Source organism: Desmodus rotundus, chromosome 9, assembly GCF_022682495.2.
Source record: "Desmodus rotundus isolate HL8 chromosome 9, HLdesRot8A.1, whole genome shotgun sequence".
In the NCBI taxonomy this organism is placed as follows: Eukaryota; Metazoa; Chordata; class Mammalia; order Chiroptera; family Phyllostomidae; genus Desmodus; species Desmodus rotundus.
The window spans coordinates 32,681,576-32,707,034 of NC_071395.1; the positions used below are offsets into that span (position 1 = coordinate 32,681,576).

Below are 25,459 nucleotides of genomic sequence, written 5' to 3' on the forward strand. Positions count from 1 at the left end.
AAAAATAAACCTATAATAAAGTCAAGAAACCACGTGCATTATCAATTTTTCAGACTCTAAATTTAAAAGTAACTAGGTCAAGAAAGTGTTCAATACTAAATGGAGCACAAGGAACGCAGCGCACTGAAGGATAAGTAAACTCATTTTATTACACTGCTGCTAGTGGAATAAAATCAACACACGTAACTCGTACATGCAGGGGAAATGCGGCCTGGTGTAAACAGATGGTTTTCAGCACATTCCTTTAGTAGAATGTGATCACCTGCCACAAAGTACACAAGCTCATGCACAAAAGCAAGACTTCACGCACAGCTGAGACCACAATGGCATGCAGAGAGCAAGGGTGTGCTGGAAACCGTACCGCGCACTGTGCAGATCTTCTCCCCCACCCCATGAGCCACTGCCAGCAGTTGCTGTGGAGTTTGGTTACCCATGTCCGTGACATGAACGATGTCCTTTGGAGAATCTCGTTCCCTGTGGCTGTAAGTATTCTTATTTTGATAATATTTTAATGATGCTCACTATCAAAATGTTAAGTAGAGAACTAGAAATTATGGGAAAGTAGACTTTTTTTTTTTTTTTACAATACTGAACAATTATATACATCTTATCTCAGGTACTCACATTAAACACCACTTACATTTAAACATATCATCAAAACTAATTCACTTCTTAGGTTTAAATTAAGCCAAAAATAACACATCTGATGACAGTGCTCCAGTGAGGAGAAAAAAAAAAAAATCAACCTCCTAAAAGTACTTACTGATTTCTAGCAATCAAAAAACATGGCAGAGTCATTCTAAGATTTGGCTAAGGTATAACTCATACAAAGAAGTTCTACATAAAAATATCAATTAGGATATCTCTTTGAATTACATGATTTCAGTTTTGAAGCCTTGACTTGTACAAATAACCAAACTGACATTATTTATATTAGTCAATGAAAGAAAGTATGGAATATAGTCATTAAAATACTTCCCCTCATTTCTCGGCACCTCTAAGTGTATTTCAAGATCTTTCTTTGCTATTTATATCCTCCGTGCCTTCTAGTAAAGGCAGAATTCTATTTTGCTGTTAGGCAACACTTGCCAAATTACTAATGTTCATAAAAGCACAGAATCAAAATCCTGGAACCACAGGTCACTTTGAATGGTTCAGCTCTACGCCTCCTGGCAGCACTCCGCCCCGTTCAGAACAGGGAACTCAGTACTTCTGGAATGCTGCAGGGTGTCTTCGGATCAGGCCAGGGAGTGAAGAAAAGAAAATACAGCCAACTCTCAATAACAATGGGAGGTAGGATGAATAAGTACTTCTGAAGATCTGAAACCCTTATTTTAAATAATAACTTTGATCCCCTTTCTTAGCAAACATTTGACTTAAAAATTAAGAAATGTTTATCAGATAAAAAGAGGACTTCAGTTTTACCCCTTTTCTCTGCCCCCCCCTCCAAACACTCTAGGGGAGGTATAACAAGAGCTCAGTAGTCTGACATATGTAGCTGCAAAGATAGAAACATATTTTGACATCTAGCTTTTCTAATTTAGATATTTAAAAATATCCATCACATTCTAGTGTCTCTAGTGTATCCAGCCCATTTATATTTTCATCTTTGCATTAAAAATGGCTTTATACTTTGTTTAAAGAATGGGTACTCCTTTAGCAAGCAATGATGATTTACCACCGTCAGTGTCAGCAGTTACATCCAACTTCTCTGACTTTTGTAACCCTACAACTTGGCACTTACCAAGTTACATTTTCCTTAGAATGTAATATTTGCAAGTGAGATGAATCGAAGGTGACAGTTTTACTCAACATCTGCATAATTAGGACAGGAGCCAGCATGCCTTGATAAACCGGGCATGGTAAGACTGGGGCTTGTAATAGCTGCCTTTCTGACTCGTGTGTCTAGAGCGAAACACGGTATTATCTGGCTTCAGCTCCTCTTAACTGAAGAGAGGAACTGCAGATTCCTCTCTACACAGCTGCAGATTCAATTAACTCCAGAGACTGATGTGAAATAAATACTTTATTATAAAGTTCATCATATGAACTGTTTAATTAGCAACAAGTAATGCCCCATTCAAGTAAGCATGAATAATTAAGTCTCTGAAACCATGTCATTCTTCAAATACATTAAGTGTGGTTAATTAAATTTCTTGTACAGAGCAGGTTATGTCATAGTGCAAGATCAAAAAGGTGACATACTTACGGGTGCTGTATATTTAAACAGAAGAGAACTTAAATTCGATCAAAAACAAAGTAAAAGGAAGTATATCTTATGATAAAGGCATCAGAAAAATTTGAGATGAAGTGACAAGTTACAAAATCTAAATTAGTGATAGTTTACTCATTTGCCTTCTAAAGAATGATTAATTTCTATAAATCAGTATCATACTGGTTTCAAATGTATAATTTAAACTTTAACTTATTTTAAATCATCCTACTTTGATACAAAGCATCAGTTTTCTTTCATTAAAAGTAAAAACTCTTTAAACAGTGGTGAAAGGAGAGAACAAATATCATAATTAAAATATCTATATCAGGTTTAATATTTTATATATATATATATATATATACATATATATATATATACACACACACACACACTTTTTTACATTTGTGGGGCTAAGACTTAACTGACAATGTATATGTATCTTTTGTAGTAGATACAAAAGTATATATGTATCTTTTGTGGTATTATATTTTATTTTCCACTCATGTACAAAAAATTAACTCAGAGAAAGAAATCATATATAACAAGCAAAAATCAAATTAACTTTAAAAATGTGGTATCATTTGTATTATATGCATATTTATAAAATCAGTATTTCTGTTTAATGTTTAAATATTTTACATCAGAGAAACATTTCTCTAATTATAACGCAGCAAAAGTTAAGATATTTAAGCCCTGGCTGGTGTGGCTCAGTGGTTGAGCACCAGCCTGGGAAACAGGAGGTCACTGGTTTAATTCCCGGTCAGAGCACGTGCCTGGGTTGCAGACCGGTACCCGGTTGGGGGCGTGCAATCAATGTTTCTCTCACACACTGATGTTTCTCTCCCTCTCCTTCTCCCTTCCTTTCCCTCTCTAAAAAAATAAGTAAATAAACAATATCTTTAAAAAAAGTTAAGATATTTTACAAGTATTTGACCGCATGATTTAAATAGCCTCCAGTACTTCTGCAACAAATGAAACAAAAAATTGGGTTTTGAAAATTAAGTAAATTAAAATAACTGCCACTTAGGTTTTTTAAACAGAAAATAATACACCCAGAAATAGTAGTACTAAGTGTTATATAATTTTTATTAGATTTCTAAGAATAAATCTAGTAGGTATTTAAACACCTATCTGAAAATTTGAACCTTTCCAGGATATATTAAAGTGAGAATAGGGGGGGGAAAGTAGGTGAAAGAATTATTGTTTGATCATTCTTATGTATTATGGTAAGAAACAATTAATTGTTAAGCAGTTGTTCTTGCTTCTCCCATCCTCCCTTTTCTCTGTTTGTGTGTGTTTGTCTTTTAAAAAATTAAATAATATAAAATTATTCAATTTTATAACAGAACTAAAAGCAGTTTCTATGCCAACATGGAATCAGATTGTTCAAGGCATTACTTAAAAACATTCTGATGTGTTCCAAACTAGAACAACGCCTTTTGTGACTACCTGTGATGAAAGCAGTAGTACATAAACATAAACAAAGCAAGAAGAAAATGCTGCAGATAAAAGCTGAGGAACATATTTTATGTCCCCCACTTATAATGCAGTAAATCTCAGTCAGGTCCAGCAGAGGACGGCATGTGTCATGGACGTTGCCACACAGCGAGCAGGCAGAGAGATTAGAAGGTGACATGGTAAGGGAAAACCAGCAATAACTCAGATACTGGGCTTCGCTGCGACTGAAAAGGTATGTGCGGTGACTTGTTATCTTACTCGCAAGTTTATTATATTGGAAAGTTGCGGCAAGAAAGTAATAAAGTTCAACTGTTACAAATATTCAAGTTCTTCACTTACCTCGTCTGGATTGGCATTGAAGGTGAGGCTGCCTTCATCCAGCTGCATGTACAGTTTTCTGAAAGAAAATCCTAGAGGTGGGTTCTTATTGTATATGGAACAGTGACCCCAAGTGGATTTACACAACCTGCAAAAGGTAAAATCAGACAAGGGAACATTACCATATTTAATTTCCCGAGTTAAATGTGCATAAAAATGATAAAATAGTAACATGAAATGACATCAAATTACATTTTACAGATCTAAATTTTAAAATGTTTAACTTTATACTTTTAAAATTTGTTTAGCAGAGTAGGATAGATAAATGCCTTCAATTTAGTAATTCAGATGGCACTTAACGTAAGCTACAGAGATTAATAATATTCGTAAGTACTATCTGAAGCTAAATATAAACTTAATAATAATGATGATAGTAAGTACATTTACCAAGTACTTACTAAATGCCGGGCACTAACTGAAGAATTTTAACAGTATTAACTTGCGTAATCTTTATAATAATCCTATGATGGTGGTGCTACAGGTAAAGAAGCACAGGCATGATAAAAAAAGATGCCCAAGATTGCAAGCAAATTTGTATAAAAGCAGGATTTGAACCCAAGGAGTCTTACTCTAGAGCTTGCAATCTTAACTAAGAGGCAAAACAGGATTAAGTAAAATGTGTGCTCAATTGTGACATAAAAATGAATGGGGAGGAGATGGAGATTGCTGGGCAGGGGGACACATTTTTTTTTTAACTGTATAGATTAACAAGAGGCAAACTGCACATTGAAATTGTTTGTAATGCTGTAACTTCAATACGTGTACATCAAAAGCTGTGACATTAAACATAGCTGTTTTCAAGATAATGCTTCAAAACACTGGCTCTTTACTATCACAGTGATACATGACTGTTTAAAAATTCAGTAAGAACCAAGGTGCTAACAGCTTATATTGAAAACACACAATTTCTGCAGACTGGGATGGTTGTTTTCAACTATGTACAGAGCCATTAGCTACTGATTATTATTTGCAAGATAATGTTTTACCTTATTACATACCAAAAATTCTAGCTGTACATCACAGATCATAAAATATAAATATATTACTTCAGAGACATGGAAAATACTGAAATTATATTTTGAAAAACTTTTTAATAACACTGTCTCAAAGTGATCTGATTTTTATGTGGGTTAAAAACACCTACTTACCTACTTGTATGCAATATACAGATAATGTATTATAGAATCATATACCTGAAATCCATATAATTTTATTAACCAATGTCACCCCAATAAATTCAATTTTAAAAATTGACAACAACAACAAACACCTACTTGTAGAGATAAACTTTAAACAGTTTCATTTTGTGATATTTATTATTAATTTTTGGCTCAAACTTCCTTCTTTTCATACACACACAATGGACAGAAAAACAGAAAGTTACTTGCCCAGACTACAACATCAAAAATTGTGAAAATAGTCAGGTAACATATCTAATTTAATATGACAATATCTTCTTAATAGTTAACTTACATCCTTACATTATTATTACCAAAAAATAATTTACTTTAAAACAGTAAGTTTAACAGGAACTACTATAAAGGACACATGGACAAAATCAAGGGGGAGGGTGGAGGTGGGGGAGGGAGGGGGATTTGGCTGGGGTGGGGTGGAGGGATGGGGAGAAAAGGCATACAACTGTAATTGAATAACAATAAAAAATTAAAAAAAAACAGTAAGTTTAGATGGAAGGATATAACTTGACTGGGGTGGTAAACACACAATCCAATATACAGATGTGTTATTCAGATATACAATAGATATACAGTACATATACAATATACAGATCTATATATGTATACCTGAAGTCTATATAATTTTATTAACCGTCACCCTGATAAATTCAATTAAAAATAAAGAAAAAATAAAACAGTATGTTTAGTAACTTGTTTAGAAAATTATCAATATTTCAGTTCCTCTTTAATCTAGTTCCATCATTTTTTACTTTTATTACTAAACAACAGAACCTTAGTAAGTATTCAACATATCCACAGTTTAAATAAAAACTAAGCCAGCCTTTAATTTAAAATAGAAACAATTTATCACTAAGAAAAAAAATCCATGTGTCATAAAAATAGGCATAATTATGTGGTAAACCAAAAGGAAGCATTTCTGAAAGAAATTAACAATCCAGATTTAATTCCCGGATGAAAAATACACTCTGGTTGAGTTCATTCAGATGAGCTTAGATATAAACTTTTTTCAAAGATAAGAACATAGTTTGCTAGAATACTAAAATGTAGAAAGGAGATTATAAATAAAATGAACCAGTTTTAAAGTATTTTCATTTTCTCTTCTACTAAATCTTAAAAACAGTAACCATAATTAATTTTAAACATTACTAATTAATAGAATCTCCTCCTACTTTTGTAGTACCTTCACTAGGGGAAGACAATGAGAGGATGACAAGATGATTTATATCTATATAGAGGTTGAAAAATGAACGATAAAATTAAACTATAATCCTGTTGCATCAGGAAGCCTGAGGAATGTCATTGTTGATAATACATTTTGACTAAAGATTGCTATTTTGATAATTTATTAATTCAATTAGATTTTCATTTAGAAATCAAAGTCTCAAAAAGACTTTTTCTTATTTTTTAATTAAATTTATCAGAGTGAAATTAATTAATAGGATCATACAGATTTCGAGTGTACATTTCTTTTTTTTTACATTAACTTTTCCATTACCATTTATCACTCTCATACCCTCTTCCACCTCCATCACCCCCTTCACCCTCAATAATCTCAAGTGTACATTTCTATGACACATGATATATGATACAATGTATAGTGCATTGTGTGCTTTTTAAAAGGTATGTTTCATATTATTATGCAGTCCCTTTTTAAAATAATGAGACTTAAATAAATTATGGTAAAGAATGCTAGAAAACCAATGATTCTCCTATGTTTGGTACATTTTCACAACTCAAGTACATATGCTACTTAAGGATTCATTTAGATTCCATAAAATAGATTCTATTCCACCAAACATTCTTAGATGTATAGCTTAAATTTAAACTGGTATAATAGCTATTAAAATTTCTATAATTTATATTCAGTTTAGCAAATAGATCATCTCCTTGTTTTCTAATATTTGCCTACTTCGTTGATTACATGGTGGTTAGAAAAAAAAGTAGGTGAAATATTCACCAAAATTTATACTAATAAGCACCTCTGATAAAAAATATATATATATAAATGAGTAAACAAACACACACACACTCCATCTGTACCTACGAAAACAGTGAGATTTGAAGACTGTTTATCGATTTTCAGGTGTGCCTATTCTTTACAAGGGAAGCACAACTACACCAGCTTTAGATGACAAATTCTCACTTAACGATTTGTGTTTTTAGACTAAACTGACTATTTTTGATTTGTAATAAACTGACTGGTAACCTCTCTTCCAACTGTAATTCATTATTTTCTTTTATACTGCCCTTCTTTTCCCAATATCAAATTTAACTGTGATGATAACTCTATCTTTGTATTTCCAGGTTTTAATAAAGAACAACGTAAATACAAGTCCTGGTGAAAGCACTATTCCATAATACATGTATATCTAGTATAAAAAGAACAGTTAAGATGATACGTTTAGAGATTTCTGAACCGAACACGGTGGGCTAAACTTACCCTTGCCACAGAAGTTCATCATTAGCGAGGTCCTGCCAAACACATGAAGCTAAGCAGAGGTCAGTTGCATTCAGGTAGGACAAGATGGTAAAGCTTAGCTCGGGAGGCAACATTTCCAAATTAATGAATCCTTCCTGTTCTTTAGATTTCCTTGCCTTCAGCAGATGATATATATCAATGCCTCCCTGGACTTGTTTACGATGACTGGAGTTAGAAATGCTGCTGGCAGCCATCCTCCTGCTCTGCTCTCTGCTGAGGTAGCCTTGTTCGCTGTAGCCTTCCTGTTGTAGCTGCTGGTTTCTGGCCACTCTCCACAGCCCCTGACCCATCTGCAAGCCTGGGAGAAAGCCAAATTTGAAAGGTTATATTAAAAAAGGAACCTGCCTTTCCCAGTGGTACAACTCTGACATGAAGCATTCATTTATCAGAATTAACATTCTTCGTTAAAGCATATTAAGGAGTAATATATTACAAATAGCTGGTATATCATATGTAGAAAACTTGGACAAAGAAAGTTTCAGAAAGATTCGGTTTGATTATCACCTTTTCCCAGTTTGCTAACTACTTTTAAAGTCCACAGGTGACATAATAATTTTTCACGTGGTGAGATTTAAAAGTTATTGGTGTCCTAAAGACTTACAAATTATAATCATGTGGACTTATGGGCCAGTATTAAGTAGAGCTCTGATCAGAGCACAGGACTTCAGTTAAAAGGCCTCTAGACCCTGCTTTTTATCACAACTCAGGCTAAACTAAGCTAGCCCCTTTTAACCAAACCCCCAGATGCATAACAGCTGTGAAACAGGCTTTTAGTTTAATTCTTGCCAGTCTACATTTATGTTGTAGACTGTAATAAAATGTAACATAGGCCCTGAAGTCTAATTCAGAAACCTTATAAATTAGACACCTAGAACTCCATGATAAATAGCTCAATAATGACTATTTGGTAGTGGTGTTGCTTTAAATAAAAATCATAATTTAGACTAATTTTCCAGTTCTTCTCCATATAGCCCTATGGGTTACTGAGAGATAATGGGAAAAGGCAGAAGAGAGGGTGCTCCAGTCTCCTCCACCTCCACCTAACTGACCTCCCACCAGAGCAGCTCCACATCTATCTGGCACAAATATTAGACTTTATTGCATACAAACACACAGAAAACAAATGGCCTAGAACTTCCTATTTGATCTTGGCTTTAAAATAGGTAACTTTTCCTAGGCAAATAAATTCATTGAGGAAAGTGAAATCATAAAGAGCTTTTAGCTAATATAAATAATTACTTTCATGATCTCTTTTCAAACGAAATATTCTTGTTTTATAAACCCAAGTTGACTACTAATATGTGTATGTATTTCAAAAGTTTGGGGAAAAAACTGGTTTTTGTATAAAATCATTAAACTAAATTTAATAGCACAGCCTGACCTTAAAACACAGTTTTGTTTTAATTAGCTGTTTACAATAAGGATTAACAAAAACAAAAGAAAAACAAAAGAAGAAACAAAATTCAGGGATAACCAGAAATTCTGAAAGTTATTAGACACAACCTGGGTAGAATTTCAAAGAATGTCAAAGTTATTATTTTTTAATATCTGTAAAGGCATGATCCACATGCATATTTATTGAGTTGCTGGCCATTTTTTGGATAATGGTCACTGTAACAGGTCCCTTTGTGATGAAAACAAACAAACACGAAGTGTTGGGATGACTTTTTACTCTTCCTCCTTGCAGGAGCTTAGACTTGGGATGGGAGGCACGAAGAAAAGAAACATATTAATGGTTTTTAAATGTGGGGAAATTGTTTTTACAAAGAAACCACAACAGATAACCTTTCCTCCCTACAACACAAAGCGTGATAGTGGTACCAGTTCCTCTACTAGTGGTTGAGCTACAATAATTAAGTTCTTATTTTTATTATAGAATCTTAAGATAATAAAAAGATAAGCCACCGACTGGGAGAAAATCTTTGCAAAACACTATCTGATAAAGGACTGGAATCCAAAATATACAAAGAACTCTTAAAACTCAACAATAAAAAAACCCAAATAATCCACTTTAAAATGAAAAAGATCTCAAAAGATGCCTCACCAAAAAAGATATACAGATGGCAAATATGCATATGAAAAGATGCTCACCATCACATGTCACTAGGCAATCACAAGTCAAAACAGCAATGAGATAGCTACTACTACACTTCTACAGGAACGATTAAAATCCAAAACACTGACACCCCCGAATGCTGGCAAGGATGGGGGAATGCAAAATGGCACAGTCACTTTGGAAGGCAGCAGGGCAGTTTGTTAGAAAATCAGACATGCTTTTATCATATAATCCAGCATTCATGCTCCTTGGTATTTAACTAAATAAGCTGAAAACTTATGTCCACACACAAACTTGTAAGCAGCCAGGATGCCCCTCAGTAGGTGAATGGATAAACTACCGTACATCCAGTACATCCTTGTAATGGAGTATTTAGCACTTTTTAAGGCTTGATAGCTCAAGCCATAAAAAGATATGCAGGAAACTTAAAGGCAAATTACTAAGTGAAAGAAACTGATCTGAAAGTCTACATAATATGATTTTAAGTATATGGCATCCTGAAAAAGACAAAACAACAGAGAGAATAAAACAATTTACACACACACAATACAGAGTATCAAAAAAATGTGTAAGGAATTTTAAGTTCACTTAATGTTGAAATGTCAAATCATATTACAACATATGTACAATTTAATTATGATACAACTTTAACATTTTAAGACTCACAATTATAAATAAAGTTATTTTATTTTCCTCATGGCTATTTCTGTGTTTATCTTAGCAAGAAAATATCTAAAAATCACATTGATTGCTAAGCTCATCTAGCCCGTCATTTCAGATTCTTAAACATATCCTTCTCCTTTGCTTTAGCACAACTAAAGGTAAAAAATCAAACATGGTAACTACAGTATTTCAAGTCTCAAGATTTAAGGTATTTAACATCAATTTCTGTGTATTTCCCCTACAGCATCTTTCTAGTGGCATATGGTTAAGCAGCTGTTGTTACTCTCAGGGATGTTGCTAGGGAACACAGATTTAAGGTGATTTCCCTAGGCTCTGGACTTTAATGGGGATCACTAAAATTGAGTGCTGAATGTGATTCAGAAAGCATCCAGCAGGTAGAAGAGGTAATGCCAGCCACTGGTTCTTAAATTAAAAAACTTAATGGGGAGAGTGGAAGTTTTAAGTTCATGTACACATAATTCAGACAAAGAAAAGCACCCTCTATTTTCTATTCTCCTACTGTTAAATAATAGTGTAAATTGACCTTTTGGGACTCCATTTTTCTTTTAAAGCTTTTGTTGATACTGGGCAAGAACACAACACAATAAACCACTTGAGGGAGATTAATATCATGAGTTCATCCTTTGGAGAAAGGCAGGGGTGTTTATAGTGTTCCATCCCCACTGCCAATCCTCCTTAGGGTAACAGGAATGTGGAATGTCAGTGGAACTGTCAGGAAAGTGATAAAACTCACAGAAGGACATGATATCCATTGCAGACGTTGCGAAGCAAGACGTGGAAGGAGCAGTGTGGTGAACTCTGAGGTTGAACAGATGAGCTAAAATCCTCACTCCACTGGTTATCACCTACAGGGTCTTGGGGGACTTTCTCAACTATTGTAAGTTTTAGTTTCTTCATACATAATGTGGGAAATACTACACTTATAGTTCAAAAGGATGTGGTACTAACTAACACATAAAAAGTTCCATTCAACAGCGAATAATCACTAAGATGTTATCTATTAATTTAACAAAATAATACTTTAATAAAGTGAAAATATCCCAGCAGGTGTGGCTCAGTGCCAGCCTGCGAACCAAAACATGACAGGTTTGATTCCCAGTCAGGGCACATGCCTGAGTTGTGGGCTAGGTCCCCAGTTGGGGGGTGTGCGGGACTTTCTTTCTCTTTCTCCCTCTCTTCCCGTCTCTGAAAATAAATAAATAAAATCTTCTTTACAAATGAAAATAATGAGCACTCTGGTAAAATATATTTAATGATACTTCAATTGCCCTGATGTTCTGCCCACCAAATAAACTCATCTGTTCAGGTCGATACTTGCACAGCGTGGTAAGACATATACATAATTCTTTGTCTCCTTTAGTTATCTGATATTTTAGCCATGGTTATTTTCCCCTCATAAATGCAGTTTTTTATATCTACGACCACATTTTTTTAAAATCTGAAACCTAAAAAACAAAAAGTCCTGCCTTACGTTTCGCAAAATTTTTTTTTTAAACTGAGCATGCCTTATGATAGTGCCAACAGAAATGACATGAAACAGGTCCTTATGTTATCATTAGTAAGCGGCAACATTTGGCTCGAAAAGAGATATAAAATATGGTACATTTTCATGCTGGGTTCTTCCATGATTTCAAACTCAAAATCAGTCATTTGTGCCAACTATTTGGTCCAAATATTAAGCTGTATAGTGGAATCACTGAATAGGCAAAGCGTTTTAAACTTAATAATTAAACATAAAACAAGTTTTTGTATTTGAAATAAATAATTTTGGCGCAAATATGTATTTTGTGATGAAATCACTGCTGGTTATTTGTTCCCTCAAAACAGATGGAGGAAAGTAGATATTTATTTCTTGGAAATAATACTCTGATAAGAACATAATTAGTTTATTTCATGTACAAATAAAAAACAGGCAATTCTTGTAGTTCTATAAAGTCATCACAAACAATTAGCAAGTACTGAACCATTGCTCCTAGTGGAAATGCATGGTTAGGTTCCTGCGAGCTTGTGGAGAAAACGTTTTTGCCAAATGATCGAAACATAATCTTGTTTTATGTGTGTTCCTGTTGACTTACTAACATAGAACTCACCGATCCTGCAAGCTAATCCAGCAGGTATTTCTCTGTAGAGCACATCACAGCCTTCTTAAACTAGGAATGCCAGACAGCTCTTCAGCATTACACTGGGGCCCTTTAAATCACGAAATCATCAACAAACAGCTCAAACGTGAAAACCGTGGTACTACATAGACCACGGAAGACTTGTTTGCAACATGAGAACTGAAACAGGAAGGCAGAACACTGCCTTATTCACACTCAGCTGGCAGTGTGTGCCTGCACAGATGCAAATTTTCCGCAGCTCTGCAAATGTCTAAGAATGACTAGAAAAGTGTCACAAGAATTGATTTGGGGGATAAAAAAATTGACGAGTAGGCAAATTTACTAATACAAAATCTACGAATAATGAGACCTGTAAATTATTATACTATTCAAGAAGTCCCATGCGTTTTCTTCTAAATTTGAATTTATTTTACCGTGTTCAGAGGATCTATAAAATTCTAAGAAGCTTCAAAATCAAACCAAAGATATTTTCTCCTGGTCTTCAAATGTAGAAATAGTACTTCATTACTTACTATCTGACAGAAATAAGCAAACACTTCACACTTACTTAGGTTACAGAGGAGAAATTATGCTAAAAAATTCTCTAGAAAGTATCAAAGTTAAAGTTCTTTCGGAGGAGAAAAAAATTATAGGGAAAATCATGGCAATTAGGAAACTTATATTTTGTTATTTTTCAGAATGGCAATAAAATTGATCCTTATAAACAAAGATTAAGGTACTCTTTAGTAAGTTTAAATTCTTCACAGAGAATAATTAACACGAATATAACAAAACTTGGAAGTCCTTTTAAAATTGGATGAAGTATCAAATGAAGCAATGGCTAAATAGGCACATGAATATTATTCAAGAATTTGTATTTTCCTGGAATTATGCTAACTTGGCTATCAATGTAAATACAGTAGTCAAATAATGTTCCCCGTCTCAGAGCTATTATATGTTCTTTGGTTTAAGGGTCAAATGTTTGCGCTCAATTCTGCACTACTCACAAATGCCCTCCATGGGTGTGGTAGTGGGCAGGAGACTCGAAAGCCTGGCATTAATGGCCTATTGAACAGAGACTGGGAACCAAAATAAGTGACGTTGGATACTCGGTGGTCATATCAGCTAAAAGATAGAGGGCTATTTTATTTTCACCTCATGTACATGAATTTCATAGCTTCGTGTTTACTATCTTATCTTATACTTCAAATTTAACTTTCTAATCCTAAAATCCTATGCTGTCATGGCCCAGTAGCTAGGATGACATCAATGGAAATTAACATGATTTTAGGAAGATTCCAGCATTTTTCAAAAATAAAGCCTTTGGAAAATATTTATCAAGAAGAGTGCATACAGCTTCTTACTTAGCTAAAGATCCACTTATGGAACTAAGAGCCACTACCACCTTTAAATGAGCCGGTGCGCCCCTACCTGTTAACATTTTATATCCATGTTACATGTAGGGTTATTGTGCATCATTGGTGCTTTTCCTTCCAAAAAACCTTTTCGGTATCATATAGATTAATTTTAATATTCTGAACACTAAAATTATTTTAATTCATTCATAGTTTTAGAAATAGGTTTTAAACCAGAACCAGATGGCAGGGTACCATGTCATTAACATGATTTATGACATTAGGCAGCAATTTCCAACCAGTGTGCCACGGGACACTGGTGGGCCACAAGAATTCTTAAAACATGCAATACCTCTATTTAGTCAGGCGCACTGACCTCTTTTTCCTTAGCTTGTCAAATAAAAAAAATAAAATAACAACAGCCATCACAATAATAGCCATCCAATGTAAATGAATCGAAATTACCTATTTTTTCGTCAGATTGGCAAAAAATACATTTTGTGTGTGCTGCAGCATTTTAGTAATTAGTTTATGTGCACCATGAAATGAAAAAGGTTGAAAATTACTGACATAAGGTATCAACTGAACAACAGATAGAAGAAAGGATGTTCTAACCCATTTTTGAAAAAATCTTGTACGGTCAACTTTTGGCTTTGTGTTAGGTATAAGATGGAGCACACGTATTTATCACCTTTGCCTTCTATTAAAATGAGAGAAAGGGGATTTTTAAAAAGGTAGAAACTAACCTACAAGAGAGGGGAAAACAGGATGCTGAGTGGACATGAAACTTCAACAGATTTCTGTAACATGAAAGTGGAAGGCAGAGTGGTTACTAATGAACCCATGTGGAGGAAGGAGGTGAAAAGTCTGAAATACTGCAGAGAGAGAAGCACATTACAGAACCCTCACGAGGCTATTAGGGGTCCAAAATACAGTGTGAGGTTAGGAATAATTCAGAGCAAAACAAGGAACAAAAACTGGATTAGTATCTTTGGGTCATTGTTTCCTTCCTTATACAACAATGAAAAAAATCCCCCTTTACAATTTTTGTGAGAATTAAATGTGTGTATATGGAAAAACAGACTACAATCTATAAACCAACACTCATACACCTTGTGTCTGGAATGCTCAGGCATCTACCTCGACCCCTTTCCTTACCTAGGTAAAATGAGGAAGCGCTTTCACTAAAGACATGGGATGACATTAGAGCATAGCCCCCCCTCCTCTCCTAGCAGCATTAACGAATGGCCCAGCACCATCAGACCGCAGTGAGGGCAGCCATACACAGATGCATCCATCTATAAATCAACTTCTTATTGTCCCAAAGATCCAACGTGCAAGCATTAAAGTGCAGCAGCAACACGCGCACACGATCACCTGGTTCATTTTTCCTGATTTCACCCAGTGACTCTGCGGTAAGTGTTAAGTTTAATATTTTTTTTACTTTTTTTAATCCTCACTCATGGATATGTTTATTGATTTTAGAGAGAGGAAGAGAGAGAGAGAAAGAGAGAAATAAACACTGATGTGAGAGAGAAACATCCATTGGCTGCCTCCTGTGCACCTCCTAACTGGGGATCAAACCCACAACCTAGGTACATGCCCTAGCTGGGAACAAAACACAACCTTTCTATGCACAGAAAATGCCGCAACCAACCTAGTCACCCAGCCCGGACTAAGTTGAATATTAACCTAGTAGGCATAGTTATAAAATCATATACTCAGTATATTGCATATTGACAATTTGCCTAGAGTAGGAACTCACTAAAGCTCTGCTATATATCAATATGGTACAAAAGTACATCTTTCTCCCAATTTTTCCCTTTCTGGGTCACTTGGGATCCCCTAGGCAGGGGTGTCCAACCTTTTGGTGTCTCTGGGCCACACTGGAAGAAGAAGAGTTGTCTTCGGCCACACATTAAATACACAGATATTAACAAAAACTGATGAGCAAAACCAGATTTTAAGTAAATTTACTATTTTGTATTGGGCTGCATTCACAGCCAAACTGGGCCGCATGTAGCCTGTGGGCTGCAGGTTGGACACCCCTGCAATGGTTACCAAGTAAATGTTTCTTAAATATGAATTATAAATGTCCAGTGAGCAAACAGAAAAGCCAAAACAAAACAAAAGCAATGGCACAATGTCAAAAGGGACATTAGGAGCTAATTTAAGGAAGCTCCTACTGGCCTGGGACAATTTGGGCATCAAAATAAAAGTAAGGACAATAATGGATTATAGCCCTGGCTGGGTGGCTCAGGTAATTAGAGCGTTGTCTCCGTACACCAAGGTTGCAAGTTCCATCCCCAGTCAGAGCACATTCAAGAATCAATCAACCAATGAATGCATAAATAAGTGGAAGAACAAGTTGATGCCCCTCTCTTTCTCTCTCCCTCCCTCCCTTCCTCTCTCGCTCCAAAAATCAATCAATAAATTTTTTTAAATGGATTATAATCTACCACATAAAAAAGAATCCATGATTCTATACTGATGATCGATCAATAAATAAATATATATATATACATATATGTAGGAGGGGAAAAGTAAGGAAAGCTCTCTTTTAGAGTAAAATACTGACTAGATAGAGATAAAATAATGGGAAAAATCATCATTTTACAACCATCAAAAGAAAAAATAATTCAGGCAAGAATTATCAATGGATGCTCAATCTGGAATTGGACAAAGAAGGGAATATTTACAGTCTCAAAGTACGTTCCCAGATATTATTCATTAATTACAAAAAGAAATTAAGAAATCAGACTGTAGTTAACCAAATGATCAAAATTAACTTGTACCAATAAGAATCAAATGGACATCATGTGACCCTAGATGTGACACCCTCAGAAGGACACAACATGAATTATATGGTGTTCCAGGCAGAAAATGTATAAGCTGAATCTAACCATAAGAGCATCAGAGGAACCCAAATAAACTCTGTAAAATGACAGTTTTTTTCCTTTAAAAATTCCAGTGCTGGAAAGTCAAAGGAAGTCCATGAAACAGTTCCAGGTTAAAACAGACTGAACTGCATGATATCTAAATGCAACATGTGGGCTGGATCTTGTACTGGGAAGAAAATGCTATAAAGGACATTATTGGAACAATAGATAAATGGGCTAAAGATTAGATAAAAATATTGTATCAATATTAAATATCCTGAATTTGGTAACTGTACAATGGCTATAATTCAGACAAACAGTAACATTGTCTCTATATAGAGAAAATGATAAAGCAATGTTGCAAAATTATTTTAATTGGTGAATCTTAGTAAAGGGTATCCATTAGTTACTTTGATTAATCTTATAATCTATTTATTCACAGAAATCTGGTTGTGGTTTTGGAAAAACTCTTTGAGTTTTCTGTTCACTCAGTCTAGGGATTACTGCCCTAGGGCTCACAGAGTGAAAACCATTAACTAAGGAGATGAATGCTCAGCATTATGGCTTAAGAGTAGCAGGGGGCCTCTGTCAAGAAAAACATCAAAATAGTCAATAAGAATTATTTTTGTCATTTTTGATACAAATTTTTATTTCACACGATGGAGAAACTTTGTTAAAGAAAGTAGGAAAACACCCCTTTAACTTGTTTTGTGTGTGGAGATTTAAGGCTTGGAATTCCTGGCTATTTCCTCCTTTTATACATAATATTTATTTACTTATATAATAATATAAATATGAAACAATATTGTTTTTGTACTTTAAACCACCATTTCTTACTGTGCCAAGAACTCTGTGAAAGATATACACATCTGTGAATACATATGTGTGTATATATATTTTTATATATAAATATATATTATCAAATGAGATTATATTATGCTATATATATTTTATATAGTGTATATATGTGTGTGTGTATATACGTGTGTGTGTGTATAAAATCTCATTTTAATACTTCCAACAACCCTAAGAGGTAGATGTTATTATTCTAATGTATAGCTGAGGTAGTAGTGACCCAGAGAAGTTAAGTAACTTGGCCTGAGATCTGCTAGCTGGCAAATGGAGATTTAGGATTCAAACTCAGGCCTATCTGAGTCCAGAGCTTTTATTCTCAACCACCAAAGCACATGGCCAGAGTTATTAGATGGCACAGGCAACGGGCCATCTCTTTCTTCCTCACTGGCTCCCTCTTTTACCTCTGTCACTGCTTATTACCTCCCTTCTTGTTCCCAGCTGGGCTTTTCTCTCAGGCTACTGTTCCTGTGGAGAGCACATAGGCTCTGATGTGAAAAGAAGATCTGGTTCAAACTCCAGCACAGAATCTGATGAGCCTGCAGGCTGTGGTCCTTATTCCCCTCATCAGTAAAATGGATAATTCGTACCCAGTGGGATTTAGAGAACCTAGCCCATAGTAGGCAGTTTATAGTAAAGAGGTAGTTTTGTAGTCACCCCTCAAGCCCTTTGAAATGATAACTTTTATTTTGGTTCTTTCCTTTCAGAGTACACCTCATTATTTTGGATTTAATTACGAGGGTAGTCCTAATCCTGGTTCTAAATTTCATTAATTTAGGATTTGTGAAATTTGGAGAGATTCCATTTAACTTTACTAGGAGAAGAAAATAACAACTACTAAGTAGTAGCTAACTTTGCTTAGACTGACAAACTATATATAAAAACAGTGATTGGCAAATAAGGTCAGTGACAACAGATACCTTTTCAGTGTTAAGTCCTACCATAATGTTTAACTACTACTGATATGCTAATGCCTGACACAGAAATGGGTCCGAGTTTTCTTGACACTGTTACTCTGGCGGGTGAATTCAAAATAGGGGCTCCAGTTATGCCACATGGTGTGTGTCTGTAATTACCTCAAACAAGGTTTCTGAGCTTCCATTTCCTACAAAACAGGGGAATTCACTCCTATCTATTTTTTAGGCTTGCTTATGAGCCTTAATTCACATAACATGAAAGCCTCTTTTAATTGCTAAGGTAGTAAGTAGGTCCTGCCTCACTTTCTTTTTTTCTCATGCACACGTCTAAGAAACACTTATTTTTGACATCATTTTGGATAGAGTTCTTATTTTTCTAAAAAAAAAAATGAATAAAGTTTTAGTCTAAACGAAGTTGGTGCAAACAGCATAAAGGAACTTCCACCTAGAAGGTAGTATAAATTAGATTAATTACCAACAACTATACCAGTTAGTTTTTAAGAACAATAATACTTTTCTGTTTACTTCCAGTAGATGGCTGTATTTCTAAAAGAGGGATGGTATTTTGGATGTTATTAACAGCTTTTGCTATATCTAATATAAAGCCTATGTTTAAAGTATTAAGCAGCTTTAATCAAAACATCTCCTTGTAACAGCTAAACATTAAGTAAAAAACTATTCTATAAGAAAAAGGTACCTATACTAATATTTCAGTAATTTCATGACGTTAAGCATTCAAATAGCACATGTGTGAGGACAACTGTAAGTAATAAAGAAGGGTTTATACACTATGCATGTACAGAATACAAAGTGGAAGACAGGAAGAATATAAAGGAGTCTGGAGGTCTCAAAAGTATTCTGTTTTAAATACTTGTGTTTAAAGCAAACCAATTCCATAAGTGTCTTTCTGAGCAAAAAAGGTTAAGTCACTGGTTTGCAATGATTGACATGACAAATCTCATTTAAATACTCATTTAAATGGTTAGTTATCTTCAATATTTCTTAAGTGTCTTCACAGTAGAATTTATAAATAAGAACTTCCTGTCTTAGGTAAAGATCTAAAATGTGTACCAAGGGAGTTATCTCTCAAATGCAATTTCTATTAAGATTTAAGGATGAAGGGTAATCATTTATTTGTATCTTTGTGAAATTTTTCATGTTTATCCCTAGTAGAAAGTAATAACTATATTTTTGTTTACTCTGGGTTTTAAAAACCTTTAAGTAATATCATGATATAACTCAATGGGAGAGGAACATAAGAGATTCTGTGAGAAAAGAGTTTCTATGAGACTTTTAGAACCAATTTTGCTGCACAGCATTTATTTCTCTCCTTCCAAAAGAACAGACCACCAAAGTAGTTTAGAAGAGTTTGAGAATTTAAAAAAAAAAAAGGAAAGAAAAGAAAAAACCTGATAACCAATCACACCTCTAAACTGAAAGGCAACAATTGTAGAGAAATGAAGGAAGGGTTCGTCCACAAGGAGGTCTTTCTAAGGAGAAAGGGAAATAGCTAAGTACTAAGAGGTCACAGGGTACATTAAACACATAAAAAAAAACCACTCATTAAATTTAAAGATCTGGTCCTGCAAGAGCAGTTTTTGTTCCTAAACGGCATACCAGTTGTACTTTTTTTAATTCACAAAGATTTACAATATTACTTGGTTTTCTGGAGGATTTTTCCTGTTCTTTAATTTGATTCTATAACGAGTGTTACCAAATGGCATCTAAACAAATGTCAAAATTAAGATGTGTCATTTAAATGTCGCTGAAAAGCTGCGAATTTTGTGCCTATTTAATTTCTTCAGCTTCTTTTGCAAAAAATGCTCCCTGTTTTAACTTCTAAATACAATAAATTTATCATACTTCTCACTAGCATTATTTTTAATTACACTGGTTCTTACTTAACTGAACTGTTTGTTCAACCTAATTATAATCAGCAGCTGCATATCCCAGCCTACCTCCTTGGGACATACCACACACTCCAGGCCCACCAACACAATAGCCATTCCTATGAGAGTTGTGGGATTAAAAAAAAAAAAAACAAAAAAACCCTGTAATTCTCACTGAATTACTTTTATACAAACCAAACAATGTATTACAATAAAATGAGTACTGAGGGAAACCCAAAATAGGAGGCAAGTCAGAAATGAGATGACAAAACACCTAATAATAAAGACTGACACAAAATATGGATTTGATTCAAACTCCTTCTTTCTCTTTCTTTTTTTTAAATCCTTACCTGAGGACATTTTTTCATTGCTTTTAGAGAGGGAGGAAAGGAGAGGGGAAGGGAGAGAAACATTGATGTGAGAGAGAAGCGTTGATTGGTTGCCTCCTGTAAGCACCTGGAACAGGGACTGAACCCACAACCTATGTATGTGCCCTGACCAGGCATCAAATCCACAACCCTTTGATTACAGGATTTGACACTCCAACCAACTGAGCCAAACTGCCCAGGGCCAGGCTCCTTAACTAGTTTAAGTATTGGGCAAGTCACTTCAAATTTCAAAGTCCCACTTTCCTTACCTGTATTACAAGGGTTTTGAACTTGATGATCCCTTGGGTCTTTTTGCTATAAAATTCTATGATTCTATAAAAATAAAATGAGGAAAAAATTTTAAAAAGGTAAAATGAAGAGGTGATGGAGACAGATGTGTGTATGTGTGTTTATGTGTATTTAGCATCCGTCCATTCCATCTCTCTTTTCTATGCTCATGGCTTCTACAAATCACTACTCAGGATGAGCAGGCGGGTTTTCCGAGCACGGTGCACTTGCTAAAATCTTACTCCTTTCTTCAAATAGCTTATAAAATCCTATGCAGTCTATTCTTGAAGAATATACAAACTGCTGCTGATCACAGAGCTAAACTCTCTAAACCTGCTGCTTAAATGTAAGACCACAAATATCTTGTCTTATCTGTATATCGCGAAAGTGCTTGCCCCATATATTATGTAAACCTACTCAAGTCAGGACGTTTTAGTATTACTGTAGAATCTATGTCAGAAAATTGGTCAAAATAATGAGAAAAAAATAAAAAAACAGGGAATATAAATTTCTAGAAGTACATATATGATGCCAAAGTTGTTTTAAAATCTTAAGAAAAATATACCCTGGCCGGCATGGCTCAGTAGGTTGAGTGTCGACCCACAAAGCCAGAGGTTGCTGGTTCGGTTCCGGTCAGGGCACATACATGCTGGGTCAGGGCATGAGGGAGAAGCAACTGCTTCATGTTTCTCTCACACTATTTCATCCTACCTTTCCCTCTCTCTAAAATAAATAAATAAAACCTTTTTTAAATCTTATGTAAAATAGTTCAATGAAAAAGGATCACAAGCCCTGGCAGGTGTGGCTCAGTGGATTGAGTGCCAGCCTGAGAACCAAAAGGTCGCCCGTTAGATTCCCAATCAGGGCACATGCCTGGGTTGCCAGCCAGGAACCCAGTTGCGGGTATTTGAGAGGCAACTGATAGATGTATCAATGTTTCTCTCCCTCTCTCTCTCCCTTCCTTCCCCTCTCTCTACAAATAAATAAATCTTTTTTTAAAAAGCACCATGAGTCAGATGTATATTTCATAGACTTTCAATATTAATGACTTTAATGCATTATCACAGGCAAGGCAAGGAATTAGCTTCAGTTTCCCAATTTGAATCAAAATGTTGAAAAAAATAGATAGCTGCATACAGCAATTGGTTTAGTAATTAACTATAAAATAAATTTGAATGACTAATTTGAATATACTGTAATCAAAGGAAAAATCATCTCTTGGCAATTCAATGTTTTAGTCTACACAAAGCACAATAAACACAAAACATTCCCTATTAAACTCATCATATATAATAAGTTACAATTCATCTTTTAGTTTATCTAGAACTTATTACCATAATATATTTTGTGGGTGTAAGTATTTCAACTGTGTTATTTTCTTAAGCATCTGTTTAAAATTTTGCAGCCATTGCCCCAAACTACCATAAATGAAGTATGTTAACCTGATAGGGAGCCCCAATTTAAAAGCCAAATTTACATCTGAGAATTGACACTATCAGGCTGGTATTAAGCCCCTGAGGGATAAAAGATTAACTTAAATAACATTTTACTAACAGATGAGGATTTACTACATCTTCCAAACTTGGAAGAAGCATAGGCAATTTTATGGTGGCTCATGGCCAAAATAGTGTCACAAAAAACCCTGCAGCCTACACTTTTAATTTCTAATAAACTCACATGGTTTACTAAAAAAAGCTGTGCTGGTAACGTGCATCCAAGTAATGTTGGAAAAGGTGGTACCTGCCAGCTAATTATGCTTAAAAGCAGACGTACAAGGCACATTTCCACCCTAAGACCACTCCCGCCCCTGTTTGATCTCTTCCCAACACGAAGACTGCCACTGACCTGGATTCCTTCTACTCAGAAGGCTTTCCTCTACCCTTTCCTAACTTCTTTCCTCCTTAAAAGCTATCTTTGCTCATGTTTGTTTTGATAGAATTTCAACCATATAAAATGGCAATGGCTGAGGAATACACACAACCTCCAGCTGTGATGGCCTCTGCTCACCTAGAGCCTAAAAACACAAGCATTCCTGTCTCACATATCATCCCTCAGGCAGTTTCCCAAGCAAAATAATCAGCCTCCCTTCAGATAATTAGTAGGGGGAAGAAAAGAGGGGGCGGGAAAGTTTTCCAAGAGAGATAGGGCTTGTACAAGTTTATTTCTTCAGAGCCTGGCATTCCTCCTCCGACTGCATTTCTGTTGACTGTATTTCTGCTCAGTCATCAGCCGGCGTATCTGTTAGGCAGCCGCTAAAATGACCCCCAAAGATCCTCGCATCCTGAGCTTTATGCTCTTGTGTAATCCCTTCCAGATAGATTTTGGGTTGGATTATTGACTCACTTCTAACACACAAAACGACAGTAGTGATCAGATAAACTTCTGAGATTATGTTATAAAAGACTATGCAGTCTTGGGTGCTCTCTCTCAGATTGAAGCCAGCTGCAAAACGGTGAGGCAGCCCTATGGGGAAACCCCATGTGGTGGAACAGAGGAGTTAAAATCCTCACTTCACTGGTTATTACTTACAGGATCTTGGGGGAGATTTACTTGACTATTCTAAGCTTTAGTTTCTTCATATGTAATGTGGGAAATAATAATACTTATGTTCAAATGGCTGTTGTATGAAATGAGATAACACATATGAAGCTTCATACCACAGTGAATAATCACTAAGATGTTATCTGATAATTTGTTTTGACAAAATAGTATTTTAATAAACTGAAAATAACCAGGTGAGTGCACTTGAAAGTGGATCCTTCTACCCCTCAGTGGAGTCTCCAAGTGAGAACTCAGCCTCAAGATACAGTTTGCCTACAACTGCGTGAAAGAACATGAGCCAAAGGTGCTCTGTTAAGTTGTGCATGAATTTCTGACCCACAAAAACTTTGACATAATAAATGTCTGTTGGTTTAAGCAGCTAAAGTTTGGGGTGATTTGTTATTCAGTAACAGATAACTAATACAGTATTTCATCAGACAAATTGTCAAGTTAACTGGATAAAAATGAGAAGTTTCCTACTCACACTGAAAAAATAGAATAAAATTTATTTTTCATTCTGTTCAATTTTGTAAACCAGTTTTCTTAGGCCGGGGTTGGGGAAGGGAAGGTCCCTTCTACCTCAGAAATAAGGTTACCAAATGCCAAACATTAATTGAAGAGAAGCTGAAATGGAAAATATAAACTAGCTCCACCTTCCAGCAGTAAAGGTCATGATATTGGAAATTTGGAAACACCTAAGAACCTTGAAAATATAAATTCCACTTGTTAAAACAAGTAGGCTTAATTATTAAGTTACTAAATACATACATAACTTAAAAATAAAACAACCATCAAATACTTAAATGAGGATTAGGAATCATTAATGTAATTTCATCCAATTAATAATATTTAATTGAGCACCCCCCATGTAAGAAACTAGAGCTGAGTCACAGAGAAACGAAAGGACAAACTAAGAATCTGCCAAATTTATAACCAAAGTTTGACAACTGAAGCAACTGGCAATTTATCGCGACCTTAACTGTGCTTGCATTCGTATCACTGAAAATGCAAAGAACTGAAAACTGTCTCTGCACACCCTCCCAGCATTGTGCTTGAAAAGCAACACCTTGGGTTAGAAGAGATTAATCATTGACGTTTCTCTGCTTTATTTCAGAGCGAAACCTAGTCACTATCTGGGGTCCCGAGCTGACCTTCTACCCCAGTGGCCTAGAAACACAAGGAACACACCTACTCCCGCCTCCTAACACCGATTCCTCATTTCAATAAGCCATCACCACTGTCACTCAAGATGCTTTGCACTGTCATTGGTCCCAGAAGTCTTGCTGGTAGGCAAGTTTCTGCCAACTGGCAAGCACCGGTTATCTTTATTTCCGAAAAGAAAAGTAGGGGTGTACCAGGGAAAGAGGTAAGAGCTCTGAAATAGCTAGGCTTGAGGCTTGTACCTGAACGACCTGCGATCCCCACCGCCGCCGCGACGAATCGGCCTCTTGGCGGGGGCTTTTAGCCAAAAGGAAAATGGCTCAGCCGGGAACTGGTGCCCAGGCCATGAAGAAGCTGGTTCAAACTTTACTTATTCACGCCAGTGGAAGCGACGGCGGCGATAATCCCAGAAACAGCTCTCCTCCAAACTGAGCCCACCTCCAGCTGCTGCAGCTACGGCTGCGGACTGTCCGAGTTTTGACGTTTCCTATTGTTGCCGGAAGTGACGTCAGGGGTATGAGCCTTAAAGAAAAAGAAGTGTATTCCCGTTGTTTACAATTCGTTATAAGTTCCTTGTTTCCTCATTTCGCATCCCGAGCCACTCTGAGCATCAAAACTAGGCCAAATGCTGCCCTGTCGTTTGG

At 35.5% G+C, this 25,459-nt stretch overlaps 1 protein-coding gene across 1 annotated transcript in view; it reads right to left on the reverse strand.

The window, feature by feature from the left end:
• The window catches only part of FBXO8 (F-box protein 8), a 40,519-nt gene extending 15,323 nt beyond the window's left edge, over positions 1-25,196 (reverse strand). Inside the window, exons 1-3 of the mRNA XM_024568863.4 lie at positions 25,058-25,196; positions 7,688-8,024; positions 4,013-4,139 (exon numbers count right to left, since the gene is read on the reverse strand). Coding sequence (XP_024424631.1) covers positions 4,013-4,139; positions 7,688-8,016 — 456 coding nt within the window. The 5' untranslated portion in view covers positions 8,017-8,024; positions 25,058-25,196. The remainder of the gene's footprint in view (positions 1-4,012; positions 4,140-7,687; positions 8,025-25,057) is intronic.
• Between the last annotated feature and the right edge of the window lie 263 nt (positions 25,197-25,459).